Source organism: Dendroctonus ponderosae, unplaced genomic scaffold (assembly GCF_020466585.1).
Source record: "Dendroctonus ponderosae isolate FM_Combo_2020 unplaced genomic scaffold, Dpon_F_20191213v2 Dpon_F_20191213_417, whole genome shotgun sequence".
NCBI classification, from domain to species: domain Eukaryota; kingdom Metazoa; phylum Arthropoda; class Insecta; order Coleoptera; family Curculionidae; genus Dendroctonus; species Dendroctonus ponderosae.
The window spans coordinates 1-15205 of NW_026018629.1; the positions used below are offsets into that span (position 1 = coordinate 1).

The 15205-nt window shown below is 32.4% G+C and overlaps 1 protein-coding gene across 1 annotated transcript; it reads left to right on the forward strand.

The window, feature by feature from the left end:
• Positions 1-1621: 1621 nt before the first annotated feature.
• On the forward strand, positions 1622-13159 carry LOC125504366 (zinc finger protein rotund-like). Its single transcript, XM_048666228.1, has 3 exons — positions 1622-1813; positions 2137-2245; positions 12903-13159. The coding sequence occupies exons 1-3, from the start codon at positions 1772-1774 to the stop codon at positions 13157-13159; spliced, it is 408 nt and encodes a 135-aa protein (XP_048522185.1). The 5' UTR covers positions 1622-1771.
• The last annotated feature ends 2046 nt before the right edge of the window (positions 13160-15205 follow it).

The following is a 15205-nucleotide window of genomic DNA, read 5'->3' on the forward strand; positions in this document are numbered from 1 at the left end:
TACAGTATATGAAAATTCGCTCTGATAATTCGTCTGTGCAAATTGTCAGTTATGTGACTTTGACTTAATCTCATTGTTTAAATTAATAAAGGTAAGGTTAATTAATAATTTTGGTGTAAGTTTAATTTGGGTGGATGTTTCTCTGGTCGCCACAAAAAACCACAAAAAAGTTTGGGGGGATAAAATGGAGTATGCCTCTAGAAAATAGAACGTCCTGTAGATTTTGACAACCAGTCTTACCTTCAACCTTACCTACAGGTAAAGGGTCTAAACATTAGCAAACGTTCAAAATTTGAGCAAAATATTTCATAAACTGAAGGAGTGAAAGAGAAAATACCAATTTTGCTCGAAACTTTAACACCCTGTATTTTGTTAACCATAGACTCAAGACAAAAACATTAAATTAATATTCGATTTGTTTTGAGGTCCTCTACACGCCCCTGCTCTGTGTCCATAAAGTTGTGAATCACCCTGTAGATTCAATAAAAAAAACCTTAAGATTAGTTCTATCTATTTTCTACTATCAATTTAAATGTTACCTCAAAAGTTTTGAATATTTTGGTTAGGATTTATATATTGCTAGCTGCATGCGCTTTCATAAGGCGTAAATCGTCAATATTTGTTACTGGACTTACTGGTAGATAACATTTCCTAAGAGTCAGGAGGTGTTAAGTCGGGGCTGTTAGGGAGCCATGGGAGAAGACCAGCTCGTCCAAACCTGGTATCAAAATGTTCAATTAAAAAAAGTACTACCGGGCGATCGTCACGGGGTAGATGGAATATTATTGCTCTTTTTCATTAACGAATGTTGTTCTCGTCTTTCTTCTCACAAATTGTCGTTCCCCAACAAGAGGCACATTTGTTTATTCTTTTGGCGGCTCCGATGCATTTTCTTTGCTTTTGTAAAATAAACCCAGAAGAATATCGCATTGTTCATGGTAAGACTAAAACATTTTTGCTCATAACAAGTGCTTCGAATTTCAGTCGATTAGAACGGTTTAACACTTTCACCTGTTGTTCAAATAGGCCATATGTGTGTCATGAAAAAGCTCCAATTAATGAAAAGCGAAAGTGATTGGAATGATCAACGAAAAGTTGAATTGAAAATCCGCTTAGGACTTCTCGTTTTTCAGTTATTTTCGTAAATGCTTACTTAAACTTGCTAATGTGCAGGTATCCTATAATTTTATATTATCTTGTTATCGTGAATCTTTACTTGTAAAGGGATTTAAAAAAAAAATTAATTTTCAGTTTCAATACAAGGGTAATAATAATAACAATAAAAATAAATTAATATGTAATGTACTATAGTATGACAATAATATTAAGAATAACTATAAAAATAGAATAGACGGCCAACACGTAAAAAGTATATGTATATCCAGGTGTTTTTTGATAAGTGTTAGGTATAATCATCAGGTATTTTTCAGATAAAAGTCCATATATTCAAGGGTCCATAAATCCTTACTTATGGAGCAAATGGGTGTTTAATTTTTTTTTATTATTACATATTTTAGCAACAAAATCAATTGTGTTACCAATTTTTCAGCCATTTAGCGAAAATAATTGACGTATGTGTTTTTCAAAAGTTTACATGCTGTTTATGAGTGGTCAAGTCAAAAAAACATATTGACGTAAAGGACATTGTATTTAAAAAAAAACATGCGCTGATTACTTTGAAACAAAATATCTTAATAACAGTTGTTTGAAGCCACTTTTTAAAGCGAATACTTAAGGATTTGATTTTCTTGCAACAAAATCTGATGAAACAATGCACGAAAAAGTCATGATTCTTCAAAAGAAAAAAATAGATGTAAGTAGCACCCACTACCTGTAGCAGCAAAACCAAGATGAAATTTAAACTTGTTGCTTCGAAACCCCCAGATACCATGTTTCGTCCAAATATCGTTATTATTTCAAAAACTACTTAGGAACAACAAAAATGTTAATTCATTTTTTAACGCCCTGCAGCTCGATACTTGCCTTGCGTACCCATTCGTATATAGACTTTTTGTCTTAAAAATACCTGAGAAATCCCTTAATAAAAAACACCCGGTGACTTTAAGTGAAGAACAAACTGCGTGGATAAGTTGAATTAAAATCTAATACAAATGCCTAATAACTTATTTGTTTCAGTGTGGCCAACATGGGAAAGACGACTATCCGAACTGGACTCGGAATACAATGGGCATGGGCAAACAAGGATACGAATCTAAAATGAATGAACACAACCAGATGCAAAAAGGTACGATATTTTATTATTGCTATGTAGAAAATAGGCATACTAATAATGTTGTTTCGTCTCCAATTCGTTTATTGTTACCCAAATGTTCAACAGACAATTCTTGTATTCCCGAATCCCGGATCCCGGATCTATTTTCTGGCAAAAGTCCACATTTGGCGCTAGTATATTCACATACTCATGAGGGAGAATTTTAATTGTTTTTGTATTCTAGAAACCGAATTTACCAGAGATAAATGTTATTGCATTCTTGTTGTGTTTTGAATTTAATCCGAGTTTAGTCAAAAGAGACTGCCGTTTTCGTTCGAAAGCCATAAAAAATAAAAGGATAAAATAAAAAAGATTAGCAAGCAGAATTTTTATGGGATAGACATAAACATAAAAGTATATTTTTATGGCTCTTGCAGCAAAAATAAAAACAAACCAAATTTTACGGGCCCCAGTCTAGCGTTTTATTATTATACTTTCCTAGTTTTTATTTTTTACTTCGACTATAAACTTAATTAAAAGATATATAAGTGTATAGATGCGCAGTTTCGCGTGGGAGTTATATCTTAAAACTTGCTGGCTGTATAATCTCCTTAAAAGGTCAATTTGCATCTTTAAAGTGTATTAGGCTATAAGAATAGTTCACTAAAACTTGATAATTAATGCAGTTTTTCAATCAAATTCTTGGTTAACTGGTTGTCCGCAAATACTTTTCTACTTTCCACTAAACTTTCAAACATTAAGGAAATTCGGACAATTGACCCAGCCCGACTCGTGCTAAACAATTGGTGATTTTCGAGTTGATAATCAGTCGCCTTTAAGAATTTGGTCCTCTACGTTTCTCTAGCAGATATGGCCTCCACCTTCAAGAGTCAGTTTGCTTCGGATTGGATTCAGAGGAGTTCAAACAGTCTTGTTTCTCACTGTGCTTTTTACCATTTCTCATCACATTTATTGCATTAAGAGGTAATGCAGACGACAAGCAAATCTTAACCTAAATAGGTATGGCTGATTTGTAATGTCTTAAAAACAAGATATTAGAAGAAATTTTGGAACTTTTTTAATTCAAAATGATTTGGTAGGATTGTCTGTAATATTTAAATAAAAGTCGGCCCTCGCTTATGGATCTGCCGACACTGTATCTGCCGACGCTGTATCATCGAACTAATTTAAAATAGACATTGTTCTTTTCAATTAGCGACAATTAGCGATAAATTCAGACGATTTACATCGATATTTTTTTAATATTGCTGATGAGCTTATAGCAGCCTTTATAACTGTGCCAAAAACATTCCATAGGCAACAAAACGACACGTCAATTTTATTTAATAAAAATATACCCATTAAGATGATTAGATGCCAATCAAATTTTATTAAAGATGTGTTTATGAACAGAAAGTTTATATCTTCAGAAAGTTTTTTTTTCAAGTATGGGAGACTTTGTGTAAAAGGTGTCTCATAATATATTGTTATACAGAAACAACTAGAAAAAAAACGTTTTTTAGATTATTGAATTACGTGCTTATCAAACATCTTAACCTTACCGATATTAACTGGCGTGATGCGCGGTGGATAAGTAATTATTCATTTTTTTATGTGTTGTCTGTTACCAATAATAATGAAAGATGCCGATGGTCGCAAAAAAAACATATTTTAGCAATAAGTGATTTGTTACGATACGTTTCGTATGCAGTTTTATTTGTGTTCAAACATCCTGTATCTATAGAATGTAACAAATATTCTTTTCTGCATAAATAGTAATGAGCACACGCTTCTTCTAACTTCCTAACATTCAAAAGTATGCAAATTCATCTGTTTAACAGGACTTACCATGCTGAATTTCCTACTAGAACTCTAAATTAATATTTATCATTAATTATTAATAAAACACAATATAAAACGTTTTGCGATTTTACAATTTCCTATTATAATTTATCTATATAGATGGTAATTCAAAAACTTAAGCTGGCGATTTTTTCAAGAGGTGTGCAGAGAGTAAATTGATCCAAATAACACAGGGTGATTCTAAATTGGCGTCATTCCTCTGGGGGTGTTGTGTGGGGGTATTTTGGAAGTGTAGAAAAATAGTGAACATTATAATTGTTTTTAAAAACTCCGACATTTGCAAAAACTAGATGAGAGGAATGGCATCAATGTTTTTCATTGCCCTATCGGCTAGCAAGTAAAGAAATCTGTATGTAGGTGCCAAAAACTTATTTTTAATTTGACCCATAAACTTTCTTGATAAATAAGGCTTAATTGATACCTAGAAATCATTAAAGTAAGCTGAAATCGTGCAGCTTTATTCTGAGTAAATTGGGTCAAACTACAACCGCAGCAACATCAACGCAAAAAGTATTGAAAGCTATCCAACCAATTTAAATTTAATGTGTTTTATTGAGAACATATTCTCCATCATTACACACTTGATTAAATTAGATTATCGCACTCACACCTCGATGGAAAAAGAAGCTCTTACTAAAGCCCATGAAACAATTGGTTGCTTAAAATTTTGAATCACCCGAAGGCTACTTCCTTCTATTCTCTCGGATTACGGTTCCCGAGGAATGCATTTTACATAAACAATGAAAAAATCAGATAGTACCGCGTAACGACAAAAGTAATTTCATGCATGTTCGTATATTTTCTACTTTAATTCATAAGTTTTCGATTAAATCGCTTTTTTCACAATCATCCTTCGTCATTCCATTTTCTATTAGACCATTGATAATACGGTTAGCGAAGCGTTTCAACGATGAACGGGTTGAAATACTTAATCTTGTAATGAAGAAAAGGCCACTTTGTTTATAGGTATCAGATTTTTGCTCTGAATACTTAATGGGTTCCCTTTTGCCACTTTTTCGCCGAAATATAAACAGCTTTTTTCGTATTAAGCTCTCAAATTACTGCATTCAATTGATTCAACATTACGTTACTTTAACGATCATTCTTGTTTAACTGTTCAAATATCCTGTCTGAACAATGCGTTACCAATTGCTTCGCTTAGATGTAGGAAGATAAACATTAACAACAATTTTAAAAATAATTATTACTAACATATATACATTGTGCATCACAGTATAGTTAGCCAAGGCCACTACCGTAAATGACGAGTACCAAACACCAACAGAAAATCTCGAAGAGAAGGTACTTGAATGCTGAAGGCCACTTGCGATGATTACTTTGTGCTTTTCAACTCTTAAGTACTGTGCCAATAACGTTAGTAATCGATTAGAAGTTCCGCTTTTCGCAGTTATTTTAATCTGCAATGCACTGTAAATCATTGTAAGGGTCTACAATATATTTGGACATATTTTGGCAAGGATGCTGGTTATCGCACCTGAAACTGTGTGTGTTTTATATATTTCTTACAAGAAAAACGACTACATTCGTGCTAAGTTTGTACAGGTTTTTTTCGAGGATATAAGAATCTCTTACTCCAATTTACTTCACGGAATGAAATACACACTGTCTAAATAAAGTAAATTTCAAATTGCCATAAAACTGGCCGTATAAGAATTAATATCGTGATTTATTATAGTTTTAAATTATTTTTGCAGTTTTTGTAAAATTTTCAAAATTAAAATTTAATTTGAGCGTGATTTTCGGTTATATCATTTTAAACAGTTTTCGAGCAATTAAAGAACTGTTACTAAAGAAAAATGCAAAAAATACATATGTATTGTGACTGTCTTATTTTGTTGACATAATTGCACATATAAATTAATTAAAATTAAGTTACTTATTTAAAGTTCCGGTGCTTGAACGGCTCATTGAGAAAGATGAAAATGTGGAAACCCTCGAGTTGTACGCCTATGGGCTAATATACACTTCAGTTTTAACGCATTTAAGCGCAAGGTAAAGTAGTGTCAATTATATGAAGTTCACAACTTAAACGTTTTTTAACTCTCTACTTGAAACGAAACTCCATTGATAAAATACATTTAATTCAATCATCTTTTGTTGAATTTCATGTGACAAATTTCGAACGTTGTTTATTCTTCGTATATGAAATCGACGAAATATCATGGTTTGCAATTTTTTTTGCATCCAGAGGACTTAGTAATTTAATAATTAGCAAATGATTTTTAATCGCGAATAATGATAAATAAATTGTCCGTATCGTTTTCCCTAACATCTTCCACATTTTTTGGGTTTTTACCATTTTTTTCCATTATTGTAAAAATGTATGGCCTCACCACAACTGAACGTTTATTTTCAGCAAGTTGTTATAACAGAACCGTCATATTTTTTCGTTTCGTATCAGAAAAATCAGTTTTTCATCATCACCGTCCTACCACATTGACAGTGAGAATGTGTGGCAAATCGTAATTACCGACAGGTTGTTTAGCCATCAAATGATACTTGATCTTGAATGCTTTCGATATTGGTTATTCCAAAAGCGAATTGCCGTAGCAAAGAACTTTAAATCTACCGCGTATAATTTAGCATTGCCCGGAGGCGTCTTAAGAAGTTCCTGTTTGACTAGTCCGAAATTTAATTCCTCATGAGGTAACAGTATGGGTCGAGTGTCTATTGTATGCTGAAATTACTAAATTTAAATTTGTTGTTTGGGCACAACGAGAAATTTTCGCGAAGCAGTACAAGGTGTATCTTAATAATTTGTCTATTGTTCCTGTTTGGGTTTTTTCTCAACCAGTTTCCTACGAGATTGATTCAGATTGACCGTTATGAATGTTCATCATACATGAAATAGGTCACTTAGAGATGATTATTTTGACCCTCTTTAGCTCCTTGAGGGTGTTGATGATGGTCAAGGAGCTAAAGAGGATTATCCATCGATAAGGGAATATAGGAAATGTGAATTTTCTACTATTTCCTTTTTTCTCAAAAATTCAGAAAATGGATCACGATTGCTCCCAGGTGTTATCTTAGTATAGTCCATTTATTAAGCGGAAAAGCAAGTTTCATTAGCATCCTTCAGCTTATAACGGGCATATAAACAATGACATGAAGATGATCAAGCGAAGACGCGTAAATTCAGTCTTCAAAAACCTTCAATGGACAAAATGTTAACACATTTGAATTTCAAATAAATATTAAAAACATATATTTATGTCGTTTTTAAGATATAATATAAATATTATACTTTGTCGTGGAATAGTAGAATTGAGCATATAATAGGATTCTTTGGAAAACATTATCTCTGGAAGATTTTTATATTATTTAATCGTGGATCCCCAAAGAAGGATAACGTTCAGCTTAGTAAAAACTTCGAATATTTAAAAATAATCGGTATTCTGAATCTCAGGTCTTGAACAACATTTTCTAATTGTTGTTGTTGCTTCGTTGGCGATCGATAAAAATATTTAAAAAGTAATTTAAACTTAAATACAAAACCACTTAATGATGACAAAGACCGAAAAACCTCAATTTAAATATTTCCAAAGCGAAAAAAGAACTATCCAGCTATTAGTTCTAATTTTCAAATGTTCTAAGAATAGCTTCGTCTTCCTCAATTTAATTACTAGAGATTATTCACGATAAATTTACATAAATAACAAAACGTATTCATTCTTAAAAATATAATGTTCGATCTTTCATCAATTCTCTTACACTTCTTCGCATGGATTAAAGTAAAGTTTTAGGTAGTTAGAATTAACTTAATTTGTCTTGACGGTTTTGACGTGTTAAAAAGCATGAACTGAAAAATCAGCAATAATTCTTCTACAAGAAATGGCTTTGTTACATTGTTACAGGTTGTAAGAAAAGCAAATTGGGCTAGTTAACAACTTTGACAAAATGCGGTTTTGTTTATTAAAAATATATACAAAAACAAATGAGCTATTCTCTTTGAACTTTTTTAAAATAATAAATCAGCATACTTTTACATCAACGAAAAATGTATGTAGTCCCACTTTTCCTTTACCACTTATTTGCTATTTTTTGTCTACTCTTCAAGCGAGCATGTACACAAATTTTGCTGCCAGTTTCATAGTCAGACTATACGCCTTCCTATACAGTAATTTTTATTTAACACGCTACGGTTTGACAACAACTTTAAAGCTTATAAAATCAAGTAATTGCCATGTTAAGACGGTATCTTTCACATTTTGTTCAAGTGCGAAACGGAAGATTGCCTTATATAACCCACTTATTCCCACATAAGAACTTCTCTGTATGGCTTCACTGCTAGCGAAATGAATGAGATGCAGGAAAAGAACGATAAAATAATCCAAGTTGAATAGTCGAAAATAATGCCGCCGGCTAATGCCTGATCAAGGTCAACATATGCACACACCTTGATTGCCTCAAAACTTGATTGAACAAAGAATAGTTTAATTTAGATTGTGTAGATAAGTTTTTCAAGCACGACAATCTACTGCGTCTTTAGTCAACTTAAATCTAGGAAATTTGGTAAATTAAGCTGAAGCAAACATCAGCCAGCGTTCTTTGGCGGTTCAAAAGTACTAAGTGTTTTACTAATTGATTGTGTTTGCTTTTGACCTGGGCGGATGACATCTTTGCTCGCCTTTCTTCCACAGCAGCAAATTGCTTTAAAGCTCATGCCTTAATTTAAAATGTTACGCACGTCATGCAGAGATACAAGATAATAAGGTGGTGTACAAGTGTTCATGCATATATTTGCAGTTAAAAGAATTAAACCCCCCAAAGATAGCTAGTTACTAACCAAGCGCGACAACCTAATAAAATGTTCGCATGTCAGTTATTGCATGGTCTTGTCGATAAGCGCCAATTTCTGAAGGGAAATATCAGCAGTAAAACGATTATCAGCAATTACTTCATATCGTAAAAGAACAGGTCTCTAAAATATGACGCGTTTCTTGCAAAATAGCGCCATAAATAATGTTAAATTTTTCAGAAAACTGGGCCATCCTGCATCATCAACATAATCATTACAGCGACCGGACGTTGAACGTCCCGTCTTAATTAAAATCTTCAATTTTATGTCTTCATATAAATTCGATCTGTATATCTACAACACTGATCGTCAATAAAGGAGTTGAATTCATGCAGGTTCAATTACGCCACTAGAGACTTATATTAGTATGTTTGCAGTGTTTATTTGCACACGGCATTGACTACAGAAAATTACACTTGCATGGAAATCTTATGCAAATGTTTTGAGCTGAAGTTCAAGAAGACGGATGTTGTGAGGTTTACCTGATTAAATAATAGAAGCAGCTTATTATATCCGCTAATTTCGCATATGAGGAAGGAAGGTATTACTACGACCATATGAGCAAATCTTTGAATTGGCCAGGTTTTTCCTTCTTACTCGATTAATTGCAAAAAAGAAAATACGATTAATTTTATTTACAGTTTAGCTTTCCAATGTGATATCACTAGGACGGTTCATTAACATATTAGCTCATGCCAATGCACAAATTAATATTAAACTTGCTTATATGTTGTCAGTTCTTGTTGCAAATGGTGAAGACATTTATTGATTTATTTATAGTACAAATTCAGTTTGTTTTGCTTCAGAATACTGTGTGTGATATTACGCCTCAAATTTAACAGACGCTATGTGAACTTGATGGAAATGATGCCATTATCTCATCCAGTTAATTTGTATATGAATGTTAGAAATGTAATGTAGAATGTTAACTTTTTATGAAGATGACAGTGTACAACTGGATTGGAGGAATAATTTTAAATGTTCCAAATTTAATAAATTAACCACAGACATTTAATAATGTTTTACTAATTCTGAATAAATCGGTTAATAAACAAAACAAACATAGGTATAAGAAGCAGTGAATACTTAGTAGCTTCAAAATATTTTTAACTCGTAGTTGAACAATCGCATACTTTGCAAAGGCTAAGGCTAAAGCTAAGGCTAAAAATAACTTAATAAGTTTTACTTGAAAATTGAATTTTCTATCAAAGAGAAAAACGATACGATTGACTGCTTATGCCACCTAAATACGAAAAATACCCTGAAAATGGATTTTTACCAATATTTGGAACGCCGTCGCATGAATATTGAGTTCCAGGAATATTTAAATGAAATTTTGCAGAACCGCCGACCTTGCCTGTCTCTATTTCCAGCAACATTCATCCACAGGTTTCTCGATTTCTTAGAAGAGAATCGGGCCCAAAGGTCCAAAATGTCCTCGAAAATGAATTTGAAATGGTGGTTTGTTGGCCTGGTCAGGTCAATTGTTCTATTGTTAACCGAAGAATGTTATTTATCTAGCACAATAAAACATAATTTAAATTTAACAGCAAACTATTTAATAAATAGCTTAAACAAACTCAAAACCTCTCAAGCACACGACATGAAAAAGGATTAAAAATATCTAATTTTATAGAAAGTTTGAAATATTGGGAAAATGAATAGCCGCCCGCTCCACTGCTCCATTAAGAAGGGATAATCAAGAATTAAGTTAAATCGTTCGAAACATTCGTTTTTAAAATTATAAAATCATATCGTTAACTACCCTGCAAGATAAAAATACTTAAATTTTTCGAAATAATAAATTTGAAATTTGTTATAAATAAAAAGCAAAATTTATAAATTTCATGCTGATATATCGGTTAATATAAAAACGTGTTTTTACAAATATTTTAATAAATATTACATCTTTACCGCAATTCATTTAACTCTCTATCTTGTACGAATTCCAAGATCCAAATAGTTACGTACTTAATTTATAGCATCACCATAGAAAGTTAGCAAATGCAACTGACTGAAAAGAAAGAACGATAGTTGAATTAATTTAGACTTTTCACACTTTGGCCTGACCAATAAATTTCTTCATTCATTGTCCAAATTTGTAAGCATCTGTGCAGCAACCTGTGGTGAAGACTGTAATTTCGCCAAAGTTCAACTGTAGTGCCGCTGTCGGAATCCTTACCTGCATCTCTCCTTTGAATTTTTAGACTAGTTCCTCATTCTCTTAGCCAAGACGTGATTCATTAGTGCGCCAATAAAAGCATTTGGATATTACAACTCACCTCCGAAACTGTGTGCGACCGACTTAACTGTATTCTATTGTTTCACTTAACAATCCTTTGGAGTTTAGTCCCATAAATCATGCATACTAAGGACTGAATATTTACTATTTTATACGGAACAAGTAACTAAAATACGACAGGAAGGTCCAAATGCTTTGAGATAGTTTTAATGTGAATATAATTACTTTGAAACTGGAATAAGTTGTAAAGAGAAATTGAACGCCATGAAAACTGAATGATTCTAATGACCATGCAAATTCACTGATAAATTTATGTCTGAAACATCTTAAAATGAGATATCAATCAGAGGAAATAGTTACGTTGAATTGTGTGTATAAATCTTATTCAGATTTATGTAGCAGGTGCGTTTGCCCACTTATTTTTAATTATGTTGTTTTCTTGGAGTATCGGGATTATTTTTCACCAGCAAGTACCAGCTGGGGATAGTAATCCTAGTAATAATTAGTGATTATCTGAGGAACTTAGGAGGAATTAAAACAGCATCTTTCTTGGTTCTCACCTTGCCGATAATTGGAAATGTGTTCCATAAGTCGTTATCCTCAATAATTATTAGCTAAAGGTGACCGCAAAACTATGCCCTTACTTTGTTTTCATCAAGATGTTTTTAATGATATTTTCGCATATAAACTCTATTTCGCATATAATATATGGGCTTAGTTTCGACTGTGTTCATTAGTAAATCAATCAATTAGTCCGAAAACTAATAACCAACACCGCTTAGCCGGAAGCTTTGTTTCGGCCGAACAAAGAATTAACATATTTTTTCATTTTAATGGAATGCTGCCGGCAAAAGCGCCAGCTAGTGCTTAGTTTTATAGTAATCCCTGTAAAAAATGTTAATTTATGTTATTAAACGATGCCCGTTTATGGTTTATTGGATGACTACGTATTGATGTTTATTCAATTTTGAACAAGTTTCAGAATATATGTAACTGAGGTTTTGGCGAAGATATACAAACCAGTCACTTGATACATATCAGAGTCGAATTAAAAGGGGATTAAAATGGTGTGTTCTAATGAAATAAGTGGAGAGGAAGTGGCTGTGTACACACTGGATAAACATCAATGCAAAAAGCGTTTATAATTGATTGTTTATATGATAAGTTTATTTTTGTATTAATTTTTATCATATAGACACAACTGCAAAACCAGTTTATTTTCATTGCATAAAATAACTGCAAATCTCTCAAAAGCGTTAATTATCTTATAATTATTTAGTCAGTCTGCTTTTGATCATTATTTAGCTCACTTGATTTAAAATCGCATTAGTTACTGCGCCTCTGTTAGTCATCACCTGCATTTAAATATTGTCATTTTCTTAAGATCGAAAGTTGCTTTCCATATACTATAATTAGCAAGTCTGATTTGAGTGCTCCGTTTCTGGTAGCTATTGCCCCTTTTTATGGGGTTGTATATCTTCAAGTAGAACTTTTTGCATATTCTCTTTACGACTTCCATTTTAATATTGAACCTGTTGTAAATCAAAAAGAGACTGTTGAATTTTAATATTAATGTAACATCTTTCAAATGACGTGAAAAGTTTATTCCACATTAAACTTAGTAGGTATTGGCAGTTTGAGGAATATCTTCCATCTTTTCAGTAGCATTTATCATTATTTTTACACACAAATGTGATATAACTGTAGGAACTCGAAACAATTCGCATTAAAATTACATCTATTTCAATTCGACCTATTTTTTTCAGTGTATGCTGGTATGGAAGACCATCATATGGCAAATACTCCTGGATTGTATACATCAGGTAGATCAACTTCTAGTAGCTCGAGTCCAGGAGTCCCTGGGTCGAGTCCTGCATTGCTGGTCGTGCCACAACCAATAAATGCTACCAAAATGGGTGGTATGCAGAACGGCGGCGTCCAGCCAAGGAAATACCAATGCAAGATGTGTCCTCAGGTACGTGTAAGTGATAATTTTTTATTAATTGGGGCATTGATCATTTGATTGTCCTGAAATTGATGAATAGTGCTTGAGTTTAGAGTACATTTATCTCTGACCAAACAAGACGATTATTGGATTGCGGCAATAAAGGTTCTTTTCATAAGTAGATGCTGTATATCAAAGTTCATTGGTATCTCTCCGAACTCGGCAATATTTTAAAATGCAATCTTTAACCTCAGCGTCAATATAATAGGGACTGGGGGTATACTTTAGGACATACTGAAGAGAACCATTATCCATCACTTTTAACATATTTTGTCGTTTTTGTATTTTGCCCCTAAGTTTTTCGCAAATACCGATAAACAACCAGTATTGGACATACACATATGAATAAACGTAAAGATATAATACTGCTCCAAAAGCACTTGAAATGCAATACTAAAACATACATTTAAACTTTTACTGAGAAGTACACTCAAGAAAGTGAAAATAAACAACAACTAATGTGTTACTAAGTCCACAAAGAATTGATTCTAGCAGATTTTTTTCTAATTGTTTCGATATATTGGGAAAAAAACTTTAGGATGTGTTTAACTAGGAAGACTATACAAATAGTAATTAAACAGTTATGCTGTTACCGGAGAAATATCCGAATTTTCTATATCTAAGTGAAATTAAGTTCTTCTTGTGACTTAGAAATTAATTTACGAATAGAAACTAGTTGAAGAAATTTGAAGTGTTGCGCTTTGTTTTATCTCAAATACAATGTTTTCGTATGAAACTAGCTTGATAAATGTCATCCAGTTATCACTAGTAAATTGCTATTTTTATAAATCCTTTATAATTTGGCAAGTCTTGTCGCAAATAGATAAAAAATTGCGATTTTTTTCTTATATTATATTTGCTCATTTTATCTCCGAAAAAGTAGTTTACCTTTGTCATGCAAGAATGCATGTGGGACGCAGTTCATAGAGAATTTAGGTTCAACTCGAGGTGAGTTCTAAAACAGGTGTATACTTTGGGGGGTGCAAGATTGGTCTCAGACCTACTATGAACGCGCACAGGCCTCAGTTCTCGAGTTTTTTTTTCATTCGAGTTTACCAGACAACAGAAAACAATGAGCAAACCAACGAAACAGCACGTCCAAAATATTCCAGGTTTTGAAAATGTTGCTAGTTAATTTATGGTAGTTAGTTTATAACTGGTTGTTTGATCAACACCAAGCGCCGGTTTTTAATTTCAATTTATATTGTTTATATTAAAAGCTATAAATTCACGTCTACATATCAATGCGTTGCCGATAAATTTTATCATACGATGACAAATAAGACAATCTTGATTGCACATTTAGAGACATATCTAAATAACAAACCGTAAAATAACTTACAAGGTGTTAGAGAAATAATAAAATCGTCACAAAATAAATTTTCTGGTCATTAGGGAATATAAATATATGTTATTGATTTTCAATAACTATTTCCTTAACGCAATCTAAGATAAACTGTAAATTAAGAATTAGTTGCTTTTTTTATGTAGTATTTGATTATGTATGAAGAGGCATTTTTTGTACGTTTTCCTGCATATTAATGAATTTAAGAATTTTCGTGACCGCCAAGTTTTCGTATAAAAAAGTTGCATTAATTTATATTCTTTGAGATATAATAATTTGTATTTAGCTATATAAAACAAGAAACAAAGAAGCTGTAAAATCCGTTATCTTTGCGACTTTAAGTATATTTATTGGATGTAACTGAAAACGCAAACACCGTTTAAACTAGTCTAGGAAAACTTGCGAATTATTTTAAAAATTTAGAACAGAACAGCGCGTTTGTGAAAGCAACATAGAATGTCTAGAGAATTATTATCAACTTTTTGCTATTCATTTTGCCGTCAACAGATTTCCCAGTACATTCAATTTTGAACGAATATGGAAAGCTCAGCACATTTCTTCAGGTACATGCCAATCATAAGGCTGTAATTCATGTATATGCTCCAAGTTTTTTAGCGGTAGACTGTTTAGCCATCTTAAAAATTAGAATTAGACAACATTTTTTGAAACTGGAAAGAGTTATGAATTAACAATGCAAATACTTATATTAGTATATTGGC